Source organism: Pogona vitticeps, chromosome 3 (assembly GCF_051106095.1).
Source record: "Pogona vitticeps strain Pit_001003342236 chromosome 3, PviZW2.1, whole genome shotgun sequence".
Taxonomy (NCBI): Eukaryota; Metazoa; Chordata; class Lepidosauria; order Squamata; family Agamidae; genus Pogona; species Pogona vitticeps.
Genome location: NC_135785.1, coordinates 92,632,474 through 92,658,561, shown reverse-complemented (window position 1 = coordinate 92,658,561; position 26,088 = coordinate 92,632,474). Strand labels below are relative to the sequence as shown.

General features: G+C 41.7%; 1 protein-coding gene across 1 annotated transcript in view; it reads right to left on the bottom strand.

Moving 5' to 3' along the window:
• CDH23 (cadherin related 23) overlaps window positions 1–26,088 on the bottom strand; it is a 622,327-nt gene that overhangs the window by 166,416 nt on the left and 429,823 nt on the right. Inside the window, exons 21-26 of the mRNA XM_072995232.2 lie at window positions 25,143–25,250; window positions 9,667–9,856; window positions 8,881–9,026; window positions 6,843–7,062; window positions 5,702–5,854; window positions 1,533–1,646 (exon numbers count right to left, since the gene is read on the bottom strand). Coding sequence (XP_072851333.2) covers window positions 1,533–1,646; window positions 5,702–5,854; window positions 6,843–7,062; window positions 8,881–9,026; window positions 9,667–9,856; window positions 25,143–25,250 — 931 coding nt within the window. The remainder of the gene's footprint in view (window positions 1–1,532; window positions 1,647–5,701; window positions 5,855–6,842; window positions 7,063–8,880; window positions 9,027–9,666; window positions 9,857–25,142; window positions 25,251–26,088) is intronic.

Sequence of the window (26,088 nt, the reverse complement as noted above, 5' to 3'; positions counted from 1 at the left end):
TTCAGGCACCATAGCCTAAATCTTACTGCTGGCTTCATCTCTGTGCCCATATTGCAGGAGAAGCACCATAATATAGTAGCCCCATATGTTCCACCATGAAAAGTTGGAAGGGGATTGTACTTAAAGTAAAATCTATGTCACATTTAAAGCTACTTTCAATAAAAGGATTTGCATCATGGGTAGGCAACTTTATCAATCCCTATTAAACTGATAAAAAGCACAGTCCAGAGCTGGTGGTTATATAAAGAGCTTGGAGATAACTAGTTGCTAGTAACATGATTACTTACTGGTTACTTTTTGGGTAACAATGTAATTAATGGTCACAAAGTTATTTCAGGTATAATTAGTAACAACTATGTTGCTTAGTTGAAATGATTAACTCTTCATTACTTTTTAACAGCATCTTGACAGGAATTATTCAGGTTTTATGCCATTCTTGTATTAAGGAAGTAATATCAGGGTTTTTTTCTTTTGTATTTTTATAAATGCTTCCGAGATACAATGTCAGAATTAGCCATTACAAGGAACCAAAGGATATTTCCTTGTATTTGTCAAACCTGTCAGTGAGGACAATGCAATTAATAACATGCAACACAAAATAGAATGTGGCTGCCAAAAAGTAATGAGTAAAACAATGGGCTCCATAATGTTTTGAGCTACAGTCACTAATTAATATGGATAGAAAATTTCTCCCTCTGTCCTCAGTCTTGTATGTGATCTCAAGTGTATATTATATAATCTGCAAAGACATATTTCACAGAAGGAATAAGAAAATAGTATTTAATTTTTTTTTTCCAAATCAAATTTATTTCAGTTTCAGATTTTGGAAACTTTGAATTAAAATAAAAGACTTTGTATTTGGATGGTTTAAATTTTGATGTATAGAATTCATATTCATTTGTGTGTATGTACATGTTCATGAGTGAGCTCTCCAGCAAAATTCAGATTTCTGAACATTTATGAACAAAACGTGAGAGTTGTGCAAAACACAGGTTACATGTAAAATCATATAAAAATAAATCTGGATACAATTCACTTTTTAAAATTTAAAATTTGACTATTTGCAGTTGTAATGTGCAAACAGGCATTTTTTGTTTCTGCTTCCCTAGAACTTCCATTAAATTCTGATATATCAAATGGCAACATTATAAATCTTCATGAAAACTTCTGATCTTGCCAATTACATGGCATTGCCATTTTCTAAAATAAATACATGTGGAAAAAAATCCATGATCCAAAGCAAGATATCCAACTGATCATGCAAGTTGTCTAAATTAATCTACCTTCAGAGTTAGTACATGGTAACTGACCATATTTGACGACCTCAAAGGTTTTGATCTCCAAAGAGAATAAATGCATGTAAAACTCAGACATGTAACAAAACACAGTTCTGCTCGATGAAAATCCATCTTCTTCCATGGATTTGAGATTTACCAATAGACTAGGGATGGAAATTTTGGAAGTTGCCATCTAATATTTTATTATGAACCTATATGGATACTTTGCAAATGTACACCAGAAGAATTTCTCACCAATGGCCTCTAGGATGAGTGTATAAGATGACATGGTTTCTCTGTCCAGGTTAACTACGGTTCTAACTACGCCATCTCTAAAGCCAACACTAAATTTTCCATCCTGGTTGCCACCTGCAGAAGGAAAAAATAAGAAAGAACAAGGGGAAAAAATACTCCACAGAGGAAGAAGCAGAGACTCGCATGTGCACAAACAAACTCATGCACATAGGAGATATGAAAAAAACCACCCTCTGGCTAAATCAATCATTCTTGTTGATGTATGCAGTTTTGACTCAACAAGACTCTTTGGGCAGGAATCTCCAGGCACCAAAGATCTGTTGTCTCCAGGGGAGAGTGAGATAATGAGTGTTGTATTTGAGTCAACATCTCTGTAATTTGTGCAAACTTTCTCTGGGCAAAACTTATGCCATTTCCCTTTCAGGAAGACAGCAGCCACACAATGACTAACTATGTTGAAAAAGCAGCAGCAGCTGCAAACAATGCCTCCAACGCTTCTCAACCCTTCAATGGCTCAGCAACTATCATTCTGCACAATTTGCATCATTGTGTTATTGGCACAAATTCATTCTCTTCTCCTTGTCACGAGTGCCACAAAATACTTCCACTTTTTACAGAGCGAGGGCAATAATTTTGCAGTTCCTTCTGTTTGGAATGAGAAGAGCAAGGATTTTTTATCCCTAATACACACAAATATATTTCACATTGGCAGTGATTTTTTGATCCTGAAATATTTTAAAAATAAGCCACATGAAAAAAATATTCCTACTTGTTATTCTTCTGTATGGATGTTCATACAGATGCGAGTGTGCATGTCTAAAAATCTATGTATAGCTGCGGGATTTGAAATTATTGCCCTGCATTCAACAATATACTGTTCTGTAGATGTAGCAAATAAAGTTTTCAGAATGATCCAAATCCCTTGCACTATTTGGAGGTAGTGATTTTAAAATTTCTGGCAGTTTCAATCTTATTGTCTGGATACCCCAAGTCCTTATCCATAATTAATAAATACATACTGTCAAATCAATTCTGACGTATGGCAACCCTTTCTCAGGGCTTACCTGAGTACAGGTAGAGAGTACTTAGAAGTATTCTACCACTCTTTTCTTCTGGGAAAGCCCTGAGTTTGTGCTGCTTGCCCAAGGCTGCACAGGATGGCACTTCTCCTACAAGCCACTATTGGGGATTTGAAATCCCAACCCTTGGTTATGCAGCTGCATGCTCCCTGATCACTGAGCTCTGGCTGTTTTCCAGATAAGATGCTCTTATTTTTGTGCACCAGTACACAAAGAAGAGCCAATAAAAGCCTGCACTATCAACCATCACGGAGGTCTCTCATTATCAAAGTTTCTAACTGTGAAATGTATTCAGAAACGTCAAATAACAAAACTTGAGAAGAAACTGACCCACTGTTTCACGCTGGTGTTTCACACATATAAGTTAAACCAATGCAACAAATAGAAACTGATTTCAAACAATGTTTTAAAAAATTGTAATGTCTTTCCTGAAAAAAAAAAAGAAGTTTGGTGAGTGTGCTGTGGATTCTTTGTCAGCCAATCCCCAGATTCTTCCCTGTAGCACAATTTTTGACATTCCTCGTTTGGGAACTCTGACAACTGCTCTATGCAACTGCTTTCAGTTTGTAACATGGACACTGAAGCTGCAAAGGCACGTATGTCCTTACAGACCAAGAGGAAGGCCTACCTAAGAGCCATTAAGAGTTTTAAAGCCATTCAGCATTTAAGTGTAATATTTCAGAGTGGACTATGGGAATGAATCCTCTGCCTGGACCCTCCCCAAAACCATTTTCAGTATTGGTAAAACAATGTATATGGAGGAGAAACAAAACTTGGGTTGTGCGTACACAGTTGTGGAACACTTCAGGAAAAACATCAGAAATGAACCTTAGGTTGAGTTGTTTTATTTTGATCCTGACAAAATATTTCCTTCCTTGCCATATCGTTTTCAAGGTTTCATGGGACAGTATACTGTTTCTTTTTATCCAATTTGTACGTGTTCATTCCTTTTATTTCTTCATTTACTATGAAAGGTGAAAGACGCTAGAAAGAAAAGAATGATACCCAAACGAACCAGGGTGTGATTGGGACCTCTGGGCAGCAGAGGGCGAGAAGAGACAACTTTCGGAGACTTTGCAAATACTAAATATATATACTTTGGAAATGCCACTTTAACTCTACCAGAAGACCTAAGCAGAGATATTTCTAACTTAACATAGAATCTCAAACATTTATTTTTAGGACATGATCTGCCCGAATGAACTGCTGTTGCATTTGACTTCAGAGGGTTAAAAAGGCATGCACAATTTAAAGTCTCACTTAAATGAAAGAGAGCTGCTAATCCATACAACAAACTATCCAACCAACCATGGATGGTAGCTCATTATGGGTTAATCTGCCACTTATTTTTGCTGCTTGCCAAGAATTTGTAATGTGGCCATTTGCCACACAGTTGCTGTTAGCTTAGCTGGCCACAGCCAAGGCAGGGCAGAATTGCATAGTATGTTTACTATATTTCCTCTGATATCAATAAAACAGCTGTAAAGTTTGTTATGATTCATTACTTTATATTAATCAACTTGCAGAAGGTTGCAAGGCCTTCAAAGAAGCTCTGCTTTCATGTAGTAACTCTGATACTGATGAACCTAATTTTATTATCCTAAGTGACTTGTGAAGAAATAAGGTCTGCAACGTCATAGATTAAAATGGATAGCTCAGTGGTTAAGGTATCTAAAAATAGGCCTCTGAATATATTGGGAGTTTCATTTCCCATGGTGTCTCTTTGGCAGGGGCTGAAACTGATGAAATGAAGAAAATGCAGATATAATGCATCTTCGTGGTATCTGCTGGGGCAGTAGCTCTTTATAAGAAGTTGGAGGCCTCTTTTCTTGCTAGTCTATAGCAGAATGTAACATACCCGGGTACCAAGCATTGCAAATAAGTTCAGACACAATGCCTTCCTCATCACCGCATTCAAGAGACATAAGGTAGTTGATGACTCTTTCAGTCTGATGAGGCATAGATAATTCTCAGGACCCAGAACAGTTCTGCTATCATTTGCAAAAGATCACAGGAAAACATATGCAAATTCCTATGCAAATTAGCCTTGCAAACCGAACAGCAGGATGAAAAGCCCTCTTGGCTGTTGTATTTGCATACATTTTCCTCACACTGTGTTGCACCAATACTTTGCACCATACAGTTCCATTACATATTTCTAGTATGGAAAGGAAGTGTAGGTGGGTAGCAGAGCAAGGAAGAGATGGTTCCCCAGATAGCAAGCCAGAAAAATAAAAATGGGTTGAGGGGAGGTGCTATAGCCATGGCTAGTTTTAGGTAAATACGGAGGACAGTGGGGACAAGGAGAAACTACCCAGTAAGAGACAGAGGAGAAGAATTAGATTATTGTTCCCTTTCATGAAATAAAGGGGAAAACGTAGAAAGGGACTGCACCTTTTTATCGATTAAGAATTAGCCCATTGGTGTTCTTAATCTCCAGGGAGAGGTAAAGCTGTATAGTGTGGCTAGATAACAATCAAGGGATTTTATTTTTTTTCCAATATGACCCACCCCCATGCCTTCTGAAAAAAGCAAAGAATAAAGAGACAACACAGCAGTGAGGAGTAATCTGTGTACTCCACTGCTTGTGAACTTCAGAGGTTACTAGACATGGGCTATTCTGTATTCATATCCCTAGGGATAGAAATATAAATGGCAGCACCACAGGTGCCAAGGAGGTCCATTCCTGCCTCCCAGAACCAACTGGTCCATTTACTGGTCATTGTGCAGAGCTAAGGACCTTTGTCGTTGTCATTGTTGCACCAATCACAGAAGGAGACCAGCTGGCTCTTCTCCACCTCCTAGCATAGTCTGGTGAACACTCTGGTGAGGAGGCGAGATGGGGAGTCTCCCCACTCAGCTGATGTGTGGGGAGGTGGGGAAGACCCAGCTGGGCTCCTTCCACCATTGCACAGTGATCGGTAAGTAGACCGGATGGTTCTAGGGGGAGAGAATAGACCTATGAGGCACTTCTGGTGATACTGTTCATATTCCTGTCCCCAGGGATAGGAATATGAACAGCCCATGTCTAGTGGCTACTCATTCCAAAAATTATCAGGAAATATGGCGGTTCCAAGAAAGTTTTGATACCTGTGATGAAATAGCTGAGCTCGGCATTGAGGCCCTCATCAGCATCAGTGCAGTTCAGGCGAACCACTTTGAAATCACGAGGTATATTTTCTGGAAGAGATACATTGTAGACCGCTGGGAAGAAGGTAGGGTTCTCATCATTCACATCTAAAACTACAAGAGAGAATTTGATCAAGGTTGACCCTGGGCCCTGCCACAGGTATTACCGGTCATTCTTAAAGATTCACATTGGTGGCCACTGTTGCAAGTCTATCAATAGTTACTCTCTTTATATTTTTGGACTGCTGTAGGGGAAGGAAAAGGGATTGGATCTGTGCTGCATGGGTTGTCTCCTGAATAAGCCCAATCAGGGAAGCCAGAGAAAAGGGATATTGCCAATAAGCAAAGCAGAAAACTGGCCAAGGTCTGGGCTGAAAGTGACAGAGCTGGATGCAGAAATTCCAGAGTTACAAATCCCAAAGAATTTTTCAATTTTTAAAAGACACAACTGTGTCCACAGGAACTTTCTCCAGGGAGAGGTAAAGTTGTATAGTGTGGCTAGATAATCAAGAGTGTGCGAGTGCATATAGGATCCCATGCTGCTGCACCAGAGTGTAGCACAAATATAAGGCCTAAGTGTCATTTGCAACACCATAGTTGGGTGAGCGTGGCCCCAATCTCTCCCTAAATCCATGAGGGGCTATATTCCCCGCCACTGCTGCAACCGCCACCATCATAACACTACATTTTGGTAGGATGCTGGCAGAACACACATCCCCCCCCCAACCACCTTCTGGCAAGGAGGTACTTTCAAATCTAACTGACTGTGCTTGACTTTTCAGAGTTTTGACTTTTGCACACATTTACCCTCCAAAACTGGGTTATATAGACCAGACTCAAGGGAGCAAACCTTAAGAAATGATCGAAAAGGTACCATGTGGTACTGTTTGGCATGTCTTTTTGTCCATTTATTAGTAAGAGCAACTTGCAAATGGTGCCATGAATCTGATGCTGTACTAGTTTGAGCCACAGCAAATGGTCCTAAAGTGTTAGATATCTAAGCGCAAATGTTAACGATGTTCATCACCTTTAAAACACATTGAAAACACAAGAGAGACCATACAGTGAGAGAGCATCCCGTGCATTTCAGTCCTTCAGTCACCTCGGACAGTGAGTGTGCTGGTAGAACTTTTGGAAGGCACTCCTGCATCACTTGCCACCACCCTCAGGTAGTATTCGGCGATCCTTTCCCTGTCCAGCACAGCTGTGGAGTTGATAAGACCACTGGTGCTGTTGATGACAAAGTCCATCCTGGGCATGCCCACCTGCATCCTATATGCTACTTGGCCGTTCAAGCCTTCATCAAGATCAAGGGCTACCACCTAAGAGAGAGAGAAAGCAAAAGTGAAGCTTGATGATCGTTTCCAAGTGAAGATGAAGCCAGGGCTCCAGTAGCCCAACAGAGAAAACAACTCTTTCCCCGGAGACTCAGTGATAAATTAAGGGCCAAACTGTTAGTTATACTGTACATAATATGTCACTGGAATACAGACTTCTTGAAATGCTAAAAACATGCAGCTGTCACAGTGGAGATTTTTCTTAGTTCCTATAGTTTCCAAATTAGCTTGCTTTGCTTTATTATTGCTCTTTGGGAACTAAATACAGGCTTCATTTACAAGTTTGGCACCTCAGATATGAAGGTCTGCCCCAGACACATTCCTGGAACACTATCACTATCAGTTCTAATGATAGTGTATCTGTAAGGTGAAGTTTGGCATTCAGTGCTATCTCAGGGAGGCAAGGACTTATCACTTGCATACACGTTCCCTGTTCTCGAAAGGGAGACACAGTCTAACCAAGGTTTCAGTGAGGAGAATCAGGCCCTGGAGCTGAGTACAGCTCTCCTAAGGTGCCAGTTTGGCTGTCTGACCTTCCCCAGAAGGGCGTAAAACTTTCCCCATAACATCATTGTTTTGTAGCTTCTCAGATCTTGAATGATTATTCTCCACTCCAAAAGGCTTAGGGCATGTCTACACTGGACTTTTTGGTGCCATATAAATAGGGTTGCTTGAAGTTGTGGGGAAGAGCAGTATGCCATTTGGCATGATCCTGGATCCAAATGGCATATTGACCTCAAGCAACGCTTAAACTACTTCTGCTGTTAATTGAACACTTCCCCTTTCCCTCCACAGGGGCAAATGTTCAATTTGCCAATATCCTGAGGTGGTTTGTTTATTTAAACAACTGCCAAAGCTGTGAAGCTTGATTTTAGTCCTATGTGCTGTGGGAATGGACTAAGCTAGAGTGCACCAACTCACATCAAAAATAAAGCCGCTGACAAGGGCTCAAAAGGGTGTGGATTAAGGTGTCCTGTGGGCAAATTGGTCCACTCTACTAATTACATTGTGCAATCGCCAGAAAAAAGAGTCACCCAATCCACTCTAACAATGCACCAAATAAAGAGGCAAATGCCTGTCCGAACAAGCCCTTGGCTACTGGTAGAGTCTCAATCTAAAATACGTTTGGTCCTAAAGTTTTATCAGCCCCTGAGAATTTCTCTGCATCTGAATTAATTCCTTAGATTAAAAAAAAGCTCCCTGCCCTTCCTTTATCCCAATCCTTTGTGGCTATAATGACGTAGAATGCCAGCATTTTTGATTTCAAAAAGATGGCTTCCTAATCTGAAATAATGCCATTTCAGTAATTTGGGTAGAGAGACTGACAGGTATTACCTCAAACACCTCTAGGAAAGCAAGGACTGAACAAAACCTGGGACAATGGTGCTGCTGACTTGTGGATCATGTTCACCTTTCATCTAGAACAGACCATAGATGAAAGTGAGGTTTGAAATGGAGGGAGAACCAGACCCCTTCGTTACAACAAAAGTGATATGCCAATGGTGAATCACCACAAGAGCTTATAATGTGTCAACTAGTTCCTGACTTTAACTCTCTCAACTTCCCATCAGCTTTTCTATATTGCTTTGTAGGTAGGCAGCAATCAGTGAGGCTATCTGAGGGAAACCTTATTGGCTACCTTGAAACATTCTGAAAACACAGGAGGACTGGAGCCTTGATGTTAGAGAAAGGTTTAATCAAACTGCCCCCCATCCCAAAATACTATGAGTCACCCCAAATCTGCAACTCAGTTCAAATGGCCTTCTCAACCTGAAACAATTAGCAAGACAGGAAAAGATTCACCTGAAAGACAGAGGAGCCTGCTGGAAGGCCTTCAGGAATCTCGGTGACAAAAGGTAAGTTTTGGAAAGTGGGATCATTGTCATTGAGATCTAGCAAATTCACAAATACAGTGGCACTGCTGGTGGCCCGTAATGGTGGCCTTCCACCTGCAGGGGTCAGAAGAGTTACAACTTTAGTTCCACCAAAACCCTCGCTTTGAATCTTCTAAAGCAGTGGTCCCCAACCTTGGGCCTCCAGATGTTCTTGGACTTCAACTCCCAGAAATCCTGGCCAGCAGAGGTGGTGGCGAAGGCTTCTGGGAATTGTAGTTCAACAACATCTGGAGGCCCAACGTTGAGGACCACTGTTCTAAAGTGAAGTGTCTAAGATTTGGCATAGAGTACCTCCTTACATTGAGGAGATGAAGCAACAACATTGTTCAGACCATTTCAGATAACTGAAAATTCAATTGCAATGAAACAACAACAACAACAACAACCAGAGAGAGTCTTGGAAATAGCAACAGTCTTGGGAAATGTCAAAGTGATAACAAAATAATTTTTAAAAATTACAGAAGAGCTAGAAAGAAATATTTATTTAACCTCCAGCAATCTATAGTTGTTGCTACCCTTGCTATGTAATTATTATGGGACAGAGTTATTTAAAGACCTGTAGAGAAAAGTCACGGTTTTATAAAAAGTATATAATACATAAAAACTTAGAGGTGAAATCTATATTTTAGTAATAAGGAAAAGAGACAGTCAATTGAATGTAAATGGAGATACAGACAAGTTAAAATGATCGTACGGTCAGTAACAGAGACCACAATCTTTCTCATGAGCTCAGCTTCCTGAGGGTTTGGATTTTCTCTGTCCAACACAACCCCTGTTGTCCGAATCTTCCCTGTGGTACTGTTAAGACTGTAGAATTTGTTTGGTGGTCTGATGCTGTAGACAAGGGAGCCATTTTCTGCCAGGTCTGGGTCAAAAGCAACCACCTGCAGAGATTAAGAGAGTGACACTGCATGAATTGAAAGAAGAAGAAACAAAAGATCCTTTAAATTTTTTCAGTGTATCTGTACAACTATCTCTAAACTGAACCAAAAAGGGGGGGGGAGTGGGGGCGATGGGGATACAAACAATTCCCTCAGTACCTTATTGTGTTGCACCTAAGTGCGCAGTCTCAGACAGAGATTGCAAAAGTTACCGTTTTGGATGATAACTTTCAGAATCCCCCAGCCAGTGTGGCTCTTAGCTTTGCTACTTTGGGTATTCTGACAGCTGTAACTTTTCCAAACTCTTGTTGAAGAAACTGTCCTTACACCCTCCTGTGGTGTACAGATGCTAATCCATCTGTGAAACAACACACAAGCAAAACATAATTATTAAAGGCACATAAATCCAACTTCTGTCTCACATACAATCACTCTTCTTGTGTGACACCTCAACCATCTTGGCAGGTCATGTGGTTTAAGAAGCTGAATACGCTTAGGCTGCAATCCTTCACACACCTATGAGTAAATTCCACTGAATGTGGTGGGCATTACTCCTGAGTAGACATATTTAGACAGGAGTAGACACACTATGAACATGCTTCCAGATGGAGACCATATAGTGATACATCAAAAGTAACTATACACCTAGTCTGTCTTTACTACTTTAAACATTACCCACAGAAGCTGCAGTAGGAAAAGAGAAGAGGGTTAATTGATGAGTTTTTAAAATTCCCTAAAAGGGAAAACTGTAGCTGTTATTATGTATTCATAATGTCCCAATATTTTAAGACATCTCAATAAACATTTAGGTGCTTGCAAGATTACAAAACACATCTGTATGCCAGTCAATGAATAACACTTCTTGCATTAGTCTGAGGACCAAAGCATAATATCTGTATGGGAGAAACCACAGTTATACTGTGAAGCTTTGAAAGTACCTTTCAGATTTGGAAAGAGACTACCTTATTTCTTGTTCCATTTTGAACCCAATGGCACCCAACTTGGGAAATACCCTGACCATGAAGATCTAACAAGAAGCATCTACTGGTCATCTTTTCTTCAAGGCTTCCCCAACTGCAGGTTAATTTTCCTTTTTAAACACTTGTGATATATCACGATTTTCATTGTGATCATCTGTTTTAATATTGCAATTTGCCTTTAGGATAGAGATGGGCATATACCTGGAGGAGGTGGAGGAGGGAAGCATGTGCTCCTGCTATGACTAGTTAATGGCACAAAGAGCAGAAGAGCAGTGAGCACCAACTGGTGAGTGGGGGGAGCCAGCCGGGGGGGTGGGGAATGTGTGGCACCACGCCATTGAACCAACACAAACCTCCAAACCAAGATTTGTGCCATCTCTACTTTAGGTCTCTTGGTTTCCTATCATATTATTGACAATATTATTAATAAAATGTCATTTGATTTAATATAGGGATGTGGTGGCGCTGCAGGCTAAACCACAGAAGCCTATGCTTACAGGGTCAGAAGACCAAGCAGTCGTAAGATCGAATCCACGCGACGGAGTGAGCTCCCGTTGCTTTGTCCCAGCTCCCGCCAACCTAGCGGTTTGAAAGTATGCAAATGCGAGTAGATAAATAGGGACCACCTCGGTGGGAAGGTAACAGTGTTCCGTGTGTAAGTCGCACTGGCCATGTGACCACGGAAGATTGTCTTCGGACAAAACGCTGGCTCTATGGCTTGGAAACGGGGATGAGCACCGCCCCTTAGAGTTGAACACGACTGGACAAAAATTGTCAAGGGGAACCTTTACCTTTACATTTGATTTAAATGATATTTTAAAACAACAATAAAAAAGTAATTGAAGAAGAAGGTAAGTGCTATAAAAAAAACCCCAAAACTTACTCCAAGGTTGGGAAAAGATGGTTGAATCAACCTGCAATTGAAAATTTATGAATGAAAACTGACTGACTGAATTATAATCAAAAAGGGCACTTAAAGCCATTCATATCGTTTTAAATAATTAGAAATAAATTATATTTGATCAGCACATAGAACACTGAAACACAGTGTTTCAAGTGGGCAAAGCTTTGGTTCCCAAAGAAACAGAAAGATCCAAAAAAGAAAAAGAAAAAAAAAGCAAGAGCCATGTCAAGATTGATGGTACACTCAAAAAGCAAAGCTTGTTCATGGATGGGGAGTAAAAGAGAGCTCAAAGGCCAGTTAAGGTAACCGAGAGTTAATTTCTATACAGTCAACCTGGAATGGAGCCCTTTGCTATTTCCCCTCCTCCCCAGAAGATTAATGTTTCATTACAGTATTTTTTTTAACACAGTCTTTCTTGTTTGATGATTTTGTGGATTCTCTCAGCTTTCCCCTCATTTATTTTCTGTTTCACGCCCGTCATTTTTCTCCTAGTGTGATAGAGAATAATTCTCCCTCTCCCTCTCTTTTATTTTGCCAGAGGGATTTGAAAGGCTTTAAATCAATGCCTTTCAGAGAGGTCCTTGAAGGAGGTCGCAAGCCAGGCTGGGAAAGTAGAAATTGGCCACAAATTCTACTTTTATTTTTTCTTTTTAAAAACAAGCCTTAACACATGCACATGCAAAGAGAAAGATCATGCCACGATTGCCAAGACCAGGACATCTGGGTGCAGGGACTCTGCTCATCAGCTGTGACTTTATGCCTCCCAAAACATGTTAAGAATCCAACTTTGCAGCTGAGGGCACACGGTACAGGAACTGGGAGCAGAAGCAGAACACATTTGAACCTTGTGGTGCACAGTCCCAAAGACCACTGGTAGGAAAAGCTGCAGTGCTTGCAACCTTCTTCACATGGCAAAATGAGTATATGTTTAGAAGTGGCCACATGTCCTGTTTTATGGAAAACAGTCCTCCATTTGATGGCCTTCTGGAGGACAATCCTACTTACAAAAGTGCCCTCTGCTTCAATGGTTGTTCAGTCTAAATCAAAAGATAAAGAACTATAAGGAGGAAGATGAGGGACCCTGAAATTGATCCTCCACAGTTAGCACCTAGATAGCGGTTAAAGCAGGTGCACAGATTACCTGGTCACAGTCTTCCTCATGTGAATCAGAAAATGTCATTTCTAATTTTACATCTGTATCTACAAATTAGCTTGTGCAATTTTATGCAAATCAGTGTCCTCCTGTTTTGTTGGTAATTATTTCTTCCTTATGGTACCTAAAGCAACACATTTCAACCTTATTTCTACTTCTCTAGGAAAACCTGTGAATTGTTTTTTCTAGAAAGGAAACTCCTTATATACTTTTCATAGAATCTTATTCTGTCACAGAAGATTCTAGTTAAGGCAGTGCACCTGTCAAGCATGCACTGTCAGGCACCATTACTTCAAATAAAATGAGTGCACAACCTAGAACAATGGTTCCCATCCTTGGGTCCACAGATGTTCTTAGACTACAACTCCCAGAACTCCTGGCCAGCACAGCTACTAATGAAGACTTCTGGGAGTTGTAGTCCAAGAATATCTGGAGATCCAAGGTTGGGAACCATGGACCTAGAACATACTGAAACCCACCACTGCAAATCACATGGGAAGACTGACAGTGGTGGGCCAGATGTTGTTTGTCCAATGTTCTCTCCACAGTTCCAGAACTTTGGGAAAGTTACTGTTTTGAATATTGCCTCTAGAATCTCTCAGGTGACAGGGCTAGAACCTGCCCTGGCTGGTCAATTCTGGGATTAAGGAGGACTAGGAGTTGTGCTGGATTCTGGGATTAAGAAACTTTGATACACTTCCAAGGAATTCCTGAGTCCTCTGTAAAAATGTTTGAAAGTGATTGTATTAAAGACAGTGCGTGCTTTTGGAAGTGGCTTGAATGCATCTTAGCTTACACTTAAGAAGATGAGTATCTTTGCATGGGGAAGAGTAAGGAGAGGGAACCTTTTCAAGCTTCCTGGATTGTCCTTTGCTTGTTCAGAAGTGTTATGAGCTGCTATTCTTAGGGCTGCTAATGTCAATTCCTTCCTTCTCACATCTCTCTTCAGTCACTCTGAAAAGGAGACACCTTGCCTTTGTTCTCTGGAAATAAGATGGGCAACCATGGCTGCTGATAGCGCCAATTTATGTGGCTAGAACTAGGGCTTCTGTCACTTTTCCTTTCTCAAGTTTTCTCCTTCATAAACACAAGCTTTTTTATTTTCTTTGAAAGAAGTGCAGACATGATTGCTTTACAAAGGGTGAAGTGTGCTCAGGTAATTGTTCAGAGTCTCAAAGGGCTAAATCCACAAGTTAACATTGTTTCAGTACTGGGTACGTGTGTACTCTCCAATACATGTAACCTGGCAAGACAGGTCATCACTGCTTAAAAGTCTGTTTTTGTATTCCAGTTGAGGTTTGCATCGCTTAATTGCCCTGGCATGGTTATTTATTAGTACACTGGGAATAAAGAATATGTGAAAAATTGGGAGTTTTGCATACAAAAAACCTTAAATACCTAGTCCATAATAAAACTGGTGCAATTTCTCTTCATTGCAAAACATTTGTGACCCAGGTGGCACAGCTGGCGCACAGCTGGGCTACCAAGAAAAGATGTCACCACCCCGGGATTTAGGAGGGTAAAAATTGGCCTCAAAATTATTGGTTACACTTGCATCCACCACAACATGACTGCTAGGTAACCAAAGGATAGCTGTTAAGGGAGTGCTTCACCGCTGCATGTAAATACGTAGATTAACTGTAAATATGAGATACGATATTCTCCATTCCAGCCACAATCAAGAGAGAGGACTACATCATACATGGATTCCATTCCAGATGGCATACAGAGGGCCTCATTAAGGGATTGCTGACAAATGTTAAGGAGCTAACAGTGCATCATGACTGCATCTTGTTAATATTTGACACTGCATGTTAATTATGCAACACACTGAGGAACATTGTAGTCTGTTTCATGGATGCTCCTTCTTAGTAGTATGTTAAGTACTATCATCATGATACATATTACACATGTACCCTGTGTTGCCTGCAGGTCACTACTTGCTGCTTTAATAGTTGGACTTCATCCAGCAAAATTCATTTTTTTAATGTTCACGGGACAGTTTTACTGCCAGAACAGAAAATTAACTTCAACAGTTACAGTATTTGTACCTGAATTGCAGCAGCATCATGCTTCAGAATGTGTTAAAGACAGCCGTATCAGACTCTGGAACCTAACAATCCCACACCTCATTGACACTCATTAACTTGTATCAAGAGTAAGCAATCACGATCAAACCCACAAACGCAGTTAAGGGAATTAGGTTGTAATTCTGTACACATTTCCCTGAGTGTAGTTCAATGGAAATGGATGTGCTTTACTTCTGAGTAGAAACACACAGGATTACACAGCAAACTTCAAGAACTGCATATGGCATGCCTTTGATTTTACCTACTAATTGACAGATATTCTGGATGTATTTCCAGACAAAGTTTTCAAAGTTCAATCACCATGACTCTTTATTCATTTTTATGGAGGAAAGGGCTAGATGTGATTGTGTTCAGACAACACTGTAAGCCAGTTGTAATTCAGTGTTTTCTTCTTACCTCTGAGATTTTTGCTATGACAGAAAACCCTCTTGGGGCTTGATAACACATGCCAAAAGAATCCCATATATTCTAGTTTTTTAAAAATTGTTTTATAAAATTATGTTCACGTGATGCATGGATAAAATGTATTCATTTGGTCAGCCAATGAGTCCCCCCTCCTCTCTGGAAGAGTTGTTTAAAATGTACTGATCATGTATTACTTCATTCATTATTGTTTCAGGACGTGTGAATGTCGCACTCAATTTATTTCCTTTGCTAAGGGGTTGGGTTTTTGGGCACTGTGGCCACTTCATAGTCATTGCACTTGTACCCAATAAAGAGATATTGATAATCTTCATAGATTGCTGCCTTGTTGTGGGGAAGGGGCTTGAGTAACTTAGAGAAGCTATTATCTTAAAAGATGACGCTGTTAAAGTGCTACATTCAATATGCCAGCAAGTTTAGAAAACTCAACAGTGGCCAGAGGACTGGAAAAATCAGTCTACATCCCAATACCAAAGAAGGGCAGTGCCAGAGAATGCTCCAACTACCGTACAATTGCACTCATTTCACACGCTAGCAGGGTTATACTCAAAATCCTACAGGGTAGGCTTCAGCAGTATGTGGACCGAGAACTCCCAGAAGTACAAGCTGGATTCCGAAGGGGCAGAGGAACTAGAGACCAAATTGCAAACATGCACTGGATTATAGAGAAAGCCAGAGAGTTCCAGAAAACCATCTACTTCTGCTTCATTGCCTATGCAAAAGCCTTTGACTGTGTGGACCACAACAAACTATGGCAAGTCCTTAAAGAAATGGGAGTGCCTGACCACCTTGTCTATCTCCTGAGAAACCTATATGTGGAACAGGAAGCAACAGTTAGAACTGGATATGGAAACATTGATTGGTTCAAAATTGGGAAAGGAGTACGACAAGGCTGTATATTGTCCCCCAGCTTATTTAACTTATATGCAGAATACATCATGCAAAAGGCAGGACTGAAGGAATCCCAAGATGGAATTAAGATTGCCGCAAGAAATATCAACAACCTCCGATATCTAGATGATACCATTCTGATGGCAGAAAGCGAGGAGAAATTAAAGAACCTTGTAACGAAGGTAAAATAGGAGAGTGCAAAAAATGGTCTGAAGCTCAACATCAAAAAAACTAAGATCATGGCCACTGGTCCCATTACCTCCTGGCAAATAGAATGGAAGATATGGAGGCAATGACAGATTTTATTTTCCTGGGCTCCATGATCACTGCAGATGGAGACAGCAGCCACGAAATTAAAAGACGCCTGCTTCTTGGGAGGAAAGCGATGACAAATCTTGACAGCATCTTGAAAAGCAGAGACATCACCTTGCCAACAAAAGTCCGAATAGTCAAAGCTATGTTTTTTCCTGTAGTGATGTATGGAAGTGAAAGCTGGACCATAAAGAAAGGCGACCATTGAAGAATTGAAGCTTTTGAATTGTGGTGCTGGAGGAGGCTCTTGAGAGTTCCCTGGACTGCAAGGAGAACAAACCTATCAATTCTAAAGGAGATCAACCCTGAGTTCTCACTGGAAGGACAGCTCCTGACGCTGAGGCTCCAATACTGAGGCAATCTCATGAGAAGACTCCTTGGAAAAGACCCTGATGTTGGGAAAGTGTGAGGGCAAGAGGAGAAGGGGATGACAGAGGATGAGATGGCTGGACAATGTCACTGAAGCTACCAACATGAATTTGACCCAACTCCGGGAGGCAGTGGAAGACAGGAGGGCCTGGTGTGCTCTAGTCCATGGGTCACGAAGAGTCGGACACGACTAAATGACTAAACAACAACATTGATAAATCTCTTGCAGCAGCCATTGTCACCACAGAGACAGCCTTATCCCATCCCCTTGTAGGTGTAAAGAAAGAAAGAGGAAAGAGGGCTTGAGCAGACAAAGGGACATTTCCTGCTTCGAACTGTTTGAGGGAAGAAAGAAAGGGGTGTTGTATTCATGTCTCCTCTTTCTCTTTTTTAACCCTGCTCTTCACAATACTTTGTAAGTCTTTTAAAACCTTCTTCCTCCTCCCGACACTGTTCAAAAGGGAAAAGAAAAATGAAAGCCAAGAACTGAGAGGGAGAGATATGCAGGGAAATAAGGAAAAGAGGAGTGAATAAAGGAGGGATGGGAAAAGGGGATGAGGAGAAAAGGAAGGGGGGAAAGAAAAAAAGAAAGTGGAGAAAAGAATTGGGAATGAAAATTAAAAAGGGAAGGAAGGGCTGTAGCTGACATATACCACCAGGTTCCACATTGACTAACATTTGGAAGTGACAGGAAAAAGAAAGGTTACTTACCTGTAACCATGGTTCTTCGAGTGGACCTCTGTGAATTCACACATATGGGTTTAGTCTGCGCCTGCGCTGACATTCTCGGAGCATTCTAGAGCTAAAAGTAACAATTTTATGGTGTGATCCCCCATGAGGCACAAGCTCCTCCCACCCAAGATTCCCCTCAGTTCCTGCAATTTGTCCGCCGGGCATGAGAGTTATACAACAATAAGATACCCGTGACGGACAGAGGGGAGGATGGGCGGGTAGTGTGAATTCACAGAGGTCCACTCGAAGAACCATGGTTACAGGTAAGTAACCTTTCTTTCTTCTTCGTGGCCTCTGTGAATACACACATATGGGTGACTGGCAAGCTTACTTATTGGCAGGTGGGACGTCATGGTAGGAAGGATGCCAACACATTTCTGCCAAATCCAGTGTTACTGCGTGTACCTACATGTAGCCAGTATTGCTTTGCAAAGGTAGATGCCATGGATCATATTGGTGCACGGTAGATGTCGAGAGTCTCGATTCTACTCTGGATGCAGCCAAGGTAGACAGCACTCCTTGGAGCGAGGCTAAAGCTAATTAGACGGTGACTCGTCTGACCGCTGGCAAGCCATAGATACAGCCTGGACCATCGATCTAGAGATGGATAGGAAGAAACTGGACTTTTGAAATGAAAAGAATGAAAGCATCAAAAGAGCCTGTCATCTGTTTAGAAGCTCTGGTAGTGTCCAGAGAAAATGCTGGCGAGCATCTTACATAAATATTGTGGAGCATGTGCTCTAAAGGAGATGATGGTGATCTGAAGAATGATGGTAAGATGAAGCATAGATAAACATGCAAATTAGTCGAATACGTCAGGAATGAGACATTAAAGTAGGAAGTCACTTTATCAGGAAAATTGAATAACAGGTGGATCGAATCACAATCCAGCTATTTCGCGTGTTCCCTTGGCAGATATGACAGCCACTAGGAAGGCTGTTCAAAGTAAGTAATTTGGCATTTGAAGAGAAAATGGGCTCGAATGGCGGGCACATGAGTGAATTTAGAAATCTATAGACCATTGAGGAACAATGTGTTTACATGGAGGACGGGTGGTACTGAGTCCTGTGAAAAGATGTTTGACCCTAGAGTGAGACAAAAGTCCTACCTACCAGAATAATCTGGTTAATGGGCAACAATAGCAGATATATAACATTTTAAAGCATAAACAGAAAGCCAAGTAGGCAACAGTTTCTAAGAAAGTTGGTAAGGTAGCTCTTTGTTTCAATATATTTAATAAAGATTTATTTATTTACACATCGACATCGAGTTCATGGTTTTTGAGCTCAATCAAGCACTGATGCCAAAGTGGGAGTATTTCCCAGGTTGCCAAGTTCATGGAAGTTAGGAGGTGAGGAACCAGAGGGAACTGACATGTGTCTCTCTATATCGATCTGAGACAGGCGAACTTGAACCAAGTACCTCAAGGAGGTATTTGGATCGCATTTGATTAGGAATGATGGTGATGGAAGATTCTCCGTAGAATGAAATGTATCGGAGGGAAGAGTTATGGCAAATTCCCTGTCCACTGCCATATGAATATGTCCCCGACAGTGTTTCCATCCGCACCTGCACAGGAGCAATAAAACCTGTAGTTGGCGTACGGACCCCAGTGAATACATTGAAGGTTGATACTTTCCAATGGTGATAGAACCAAACTTGCAGTTACTTGGATTAGGGATCCTCTAGTTGGTCAAAAAGAAAAGATACCACTATTGGAGTGGTTCGAGGCTGAGTCTGGATTGCTTTAGCACTGAAGCCGTGGAGGTCATGAATTTGGGGAGATGATTGCTAGTAATATTTTTTTTTTTTAAGAAAAACATACACTATAGTACCAGTACAGGTAGATGTCCATATCTCGCAGGGGAAGGTTATTATCAAACTGATGTCCTGTACCATCTGAAAGACCTTGCAAATGTTGAAAAACTGAATGGCATGAAACCTTAGGAATTACTGATTAGATAATAGTGTTGAGGCTGGAATCTGAAACTTACGGTAGAATACACATGAAAAGATTTCTGAGACCAAGGATGGGATGGATGCCTCCGTCCTTTCTATGTATATAATAGTACAGAAGTAGAAGCCATGCATAAGCCAGATGTAGGAACTTGGATTATGGCATGTTTGCCCAGGAGGCAGAGGTCTCTTCCTGGAGGATATAGACAAAAAGAGTGAGTCTAACGTTACTCAAAGGGGAACAAAGACAATTATATAACGTAACCTTGAGAGATGTGGTGACATTCTTGTATGAACCGAAATGTCTGGGAGGCTGAAACTCCAGATATGATTGAAAGGACTATGGATAGAACTGAAAGAGGGATGAAAGGGCTGTCAGCCCATATATAATTTAGCTGTTTTCCTAAATAATAATATTTCTAGTGTCACCAGTCTAAGACTGAAGAGACTGGTACCATGTAATGGAAGACATTCAATTCTGTCCTATGTGTCCTTGATGAGCCAGTGGATTGTGACTAGGTGAGCCTTCTATAGATACTAAGGATGCGACAGTAGTTGAAGCCCTTTGCATGTCAAGCAGCAATCCTGTGTTGCTTTGCTAGAGTCGTGGTCTCAGAGCAAGAATTTCTAAGCTGTCTTAATGGATTTTAAGAGAGGTAGAATTTGAGACCAAAATTGCTCCAGGTAGGCACCTATTGTGATTGATAGTTGGCCACATGGAGCAGAAGTGAATGAAGGGAATAAGTCTCCCTGCCAAAGACATCAATGTTTCCGTATTCTTATTAGTAGGGTTCAGGGAAATCATTTCTCGTTTTGGATAAATTTGTTCTACGATGATAGAAATGGAACTGGAGTCATCCCAAAATTTCTATGTCATTTCCTCGTACCTTGTACCTGTGATACATTCTTCCTAGATCTTTAATAGGAAGTGGCTTGGTGCAAGCATCCTTTATTAGCTTCAGCATAGTTAGTGTAAGTGCTCAGCTAAGTGATGGCTGGGTCTGGAAAAGGCGGTTCCTCCAATCCCAATAGACGGGATGCGGTGAACCGAGAAGTGAGCTGTGCAAATGAAAAGAAGCACACTGAAGGTGACAGAGAATGATAATGGATCACATCATATTGGAGGGAGATTCGTTCAAGGAGTGAGATCCAAGCTTATGTCCAGAATTGGCAGATTCGAAGCCAGGACCGGTCGCGCTCGATCATAATGTGCCTTGACACGAGATGGATTGGAATTTGGAAAGCATCTTTTCCTGCCAAAGTGTTGTATGGTAGAGAAAAAGAACAAAGTTTTTTCCATGTTGAGGTCGATCCTAATGGATTCAACGTACATCGAAGATAGTGGCAAAGCTGGTAGCTACGATAGAAAGAAGTCAAACGGACTGACTGGTCAACAGCAGAGAAGTAAAGAGCCCGCTCAGTTTGCAGTCCTACCAGCAATTCTGCCAGTCAAGGTACTGCCTCCCCACATGTCTAGGGGCGGCGGCTGGTAACTTTGGGGTTGAGGCTTTTAACGTTCCTGGAATGCCATAGGCTGATGGGAACATCTTTAGGCACTTGCAGATGTTACAGCACAATGAATGTGTCACCTTCTAGAGCCTGAGCAGGTTATCAAAAATAACAACCTTTTTCTGGCTAAAAAGCCATACACCAACAAATGGCAGGTCCTAACCTGTCAGTTGCTTAGACACTGGTTTTTAGGCGTATCGAGCAGCAGTGCGCTCGTGATGCACCTGCAACAGTGCCTCCCAGTGATGTGGAAGGCCTGAACTGTAAGCATGCACATGAGCTACCTGCAGGGTGGGCAGAACCAAACTCCATAAGTGGTGATAAGCCCTCATGGCAGAGGAGTACGTGGCTACACGGCGACTAAAAACAAATAACAACGCCGACCAAAGAACTCATCTGTTGACAGTAAAGGAGTGTGACCATCTGCGACAACCGAGAGGGGTGTAGGAAGATTGGTTGGAAACTCTTCCACCCCCCAGTGACTCATGTGAGTCTCAAACCTGAATGGGTTAACAGCAGGTTTGATCAAGGCTCCAAACATTATGATGCCGGAGCCGAGTTCGAGGGAGCACTACATCTGTAAAGCGCATGTGGAGGCATAAAGTACTCCATAGCCCATGGCTCAGAACGATGCCAGGTAGAGCAGGATGGTGATGGTGGCCGAGAGCTCATAGCTCCTATCCCAAACAAAAGGGACTGGTCCTACGCAACCTTGTCAGTGTGACAGGACCTACCTGAGGAAAATTATCCAGACTTACCAGACAGCAGCAGGGTTCTCAGGTGGACCCTTGTGAGTCCTTTCCTTATGAGCCTATGCGGGCACTGGCACCTGAGACAGGGCTGCAGGCTACTTTGTGAGCGAGCCCATTGATAAAGAGGGCTGTTTTGTGCCAAATTAACAGCCACCTGCAGGTGCTACCCCAGGCAGGAATATCACCGACTAGCAGGGGTAGTGGTGAGAGTTGCTGCAGCCCCCCCTTTCAGAGGCAAACTAGGGCTGTCAAATGCTGCCAGAAAGCTTTCGCCTCGGCACTTGGTTTTGGAAATAGCAGCCACGTGAACAAGGCCTCTGATAAATCAGGCCCAACACACCAAACACCCAAGGGCGTTACCCCAGACAGGCAAAGCACTGACATGCAGGGCTAGCCGCAGGAGCTGAAGGGGCCCATTGCATCCCCAAAGGGAAAACCCAAGCCTTACCATATGTTGCTGGCACATCTACAGCCTCGGTGTGCAGCTCCCTCCAGAAGTCGCAGCTACCTGAGCAGGCGCACGAAGGAGGGTTGGTGTGCGGCACTCACACACAGAGGCGCTTCCCATGTCAGGAGGAATCACTGACAGTCCGGGAAGGAGACCGGGGCAACAGGAGGCCCTTCTTCTCCTAGGGACAGGGCAACAGAGCCCTAACTCCTGCAGGGTCCCTTGAGCAAGCCCCTTGAAACAATCATCCATCGATGATTCACCAGCCTCTCTCATGGTTGCTCATAGAGAGGGTGTGGTGAGACATGCCTCCTTTTCACTCTCTTCTCCTCATGAGATAGAGAGACTTAAGCTCCAACTCTGGAACATCAAATGCCCGCCCTCACGTAGGGCTAAAAAGGGCCACGGCCAGACTGGACGGTAGCGCAGTCACTAAATGGCCAGTTGGAGCAGAGGCTATCAGGCGATCCCAGAGTCTGTGCAGGTAGAGCTGGCACGTCGTCTCCTCAGAGGCAAATTCGCTGGCCTCCGGCAAGGATTCCTCTGTTGATGTAGACTTAGATTTTAAGGACTCCTTGGCATTGTCGGGTCCCCTACTGCGGCCTGCACCTATCTGGGTAAGATGTAGCTTACTCAGGCAGAAAATCATTAATGTGCCTGAGAGTTGAAATGAGTAGGCCGAAAAAGGCGGGAAAGGAGAAAGAAGCAAACAGTTGAACTGTGTGTGTGTGCGGGGGAGGGGGGGTAAGCCAAATAGCTGGCAAGCAAAAAAGAAAACAACTCATGGGGGATCATAGATTAGATAATTGAGAAGGGAAAGAATCCAAATTAGAGGGAATTGATCAATAAGCTAAGGGAAAAAACCCTGTGGAAATAGCTCTATGCTCTGTAGAACTTTACAGCACGGCGGAAAAAAGGAACTGAGGGGAATCTTGGGTGGGAGGAGCTTGTGCCTCATGGGGGATCACACCATAAAATTGTTACTTTTAGCTCTAGAATGCTCCGAGAATGTCAGCGCAGGCGCAGACTAAACCCATATGTGTGTATTCACAGAGGCCACGAAGAAGAATAGCAATATATCTCTTACAAATTATTTTAAAAAGAGAACATTTTAGGGCAGTGGGGACCCCAAGAAATAGGATGGCAAATAAATCGATCTATATGAGATGACACATATAGTCTACAGAACTGGTACAAATAGCAAGAAATATACCAACTGGATTGACAACCATGTGAATGGGCCCGGTGGTATACAGTATATGCCATGTGACCACATGTAAATATAAATTGATTCAAGAAAGGGATGAAAAGAATCAGTATAACTAGGGTTCTTTTGTCGTGTGTAATTGAGCCCTAGGATAAGAAAGAGAAAAATCGATGTACGTGTAAATAATGTCTGAGGGTTACAATGGGAAGGGTTTCAAATAGAATACACCAGCAGTACTAATTACAGTTTAATACTGATTGATTGAAGTTGAACTGTAAACACACAAGCAGACACAAACAGTTACTTTTTTTAAAAAAAATGCTGTGGGAAGCATCCACTTTGAAATGCTAGGAGAAAGGTAGAAACAGCAAAGGATAAAGCAGAGGGGTCAGCACTTCCTACTTAGTTACATTGCACTCACTGGCACACGGGACGCATGCAGCCCCCAAGGCGGGTTTTGAGACTCAAGACCTAGTGGCTCTTATGACCCCAGAGACTAATAAAATAAAATAAACAGATTTTGAAGAGAAATAGGTTTTATTGGTTTACTTGTGGAAGAATTACTTGTGGAAGGCAAAAATGTTGACCTCCAGCCCTGACAAAGCTGTCCACTTCTAGTATGGGATAGAACATAACAAGAGGAACACAGAAGGTAAGTACTAGACTCCCCAAAGTTTCAATAGTTAACTGTAATTCTGCCTATACCTTACAGGAGAAATGCGGTTATTTTGTACCACTAGGAGGACCATTCCATCTAGAGAAATGGTTCCCAACCCTGGGTTCCCAGATGTTCTTGGACTAAAACTCTCAGAAGCTTTCACCACTAGCAGTGTTGGCCAGGATTTCTGGGAGTTGTAGTTCAAGAACATCAGGGGACCCAAAGTTGGGTATCCTAGGAGAAAAAATGAGAGGATAACCAACACAGCCTGGAATTTGTACTGTATATTAAAGATATTCTCTGTCAAGACTGAAGTACAAGCACACCCTGCATTACAAACATTTGAACAAATGTTGAACAAACAACATTTGTTCAAAAGTCACTTTTCCTTTGCAATGGGTCTTCATCTAAGAAGCTGGAACATTTTTGTGTGCTTGTCCTTTCCTTTGCTAGCTGATATTTTCTTGAAAATTCTTCTGTCCCCAACTGCTTTATTGTGTGCAGGACCATTATTTCTGGATGCTTCAATTCCATATCTGCAATCCTGCTTGGATTGTGTGTTAGGATTACAATGGTCTTTCCCCTCTACCTATTTCTTTTAAAGACTCAAATATATTTGAGGGCCAGTGCAATGCAGTAGTAGAGTGTCTGACTAGGATTCAGGAGGTCTAGATTCAAATCACTGTTTTGTTGTGGAAACCAACTGGGGGGGATGACAATGGTAAACTCTTCCTTGAACATCTTAAGTAACTTATAAACCCCATTAGGATAATCATCAGTTGGCCACCACGACAGCAACTTGATGGCACATACCAAGAAAAATCATATTTATAGATGGATTGTTAGATGAACAGATTTTGTACTTCAGCAGGAAAAGGCATTTCTTTCTTCTCTTGAATACTTACTGTAGTGACATCAGAGTTTGGAGGGGTCATCTCCACCAGATTAATGAAGTATGGCTCATCCTTCCATACTGGATAGTTATCATTAATGTCCAGCAAAGTGATGTTTACCTGAAAAGAATTACAGTGGTCAGAGCTGGTTTTTAAAACATTTAAACTTGCCCTCAGTATTTGCTCTTACAAGGCTGATTAAAACAAAAACAAAAACAAACAGGTTATAAAATGGTTGACAGGGACTTGATAACAATGTCTGACAAGGCTCTTTGTGTGTCCATCCTGTCATACACAATGCATCCTTTTACACAAGTGGTTATCTCTGTTTCCCCACTTGATGCAGCAATGCTAAGTCTATTCCGGAAAAAGAGGGGCTGCTCTACAGGGAAGCTTTCAGAAACGACAACCAAATGCAGAGACCTCTACTTACATGTGTATGACTCACAGTAAGCAAATGAACCTGACTGATTTTTCTCTCATCTGGTTGCTTGAGTTATTCACAATATGCTGTGTCCTCTTTTTGATGAGCACAATTTTTCTGTGCACATTCTCGCCACTAAGAGTATTTGAAAGAGTGTCAATGAACTTTAAAAATCACAGATCTTTCTTGTTCCTTGATGGAACATGAAAGACACAGGTCTTAAGTTTCAAAAAAATACCCACTCTTTGTCAGAAGAGTTTGCACCAATGCTGTTAGCTTCTGTCAAAAATGTTTTCAAGGCCAAACACCAAATGTCCATCCGTGACATTAAGTTGTTACGCTAAGATATGGAGTACATGTTATAATTCCTACAAGGATGCTGGTACATCATTACTTTTTGGACTTAATAACTAGCAGTATCAAACAGAATGGTGTCAGGACAATGTTATCTAATAATAATATAATATAACAATATTACTTGAAAAAAATACAGTACACAGCATTTTAATTAGAGATCTAAAGCATATTCATAAA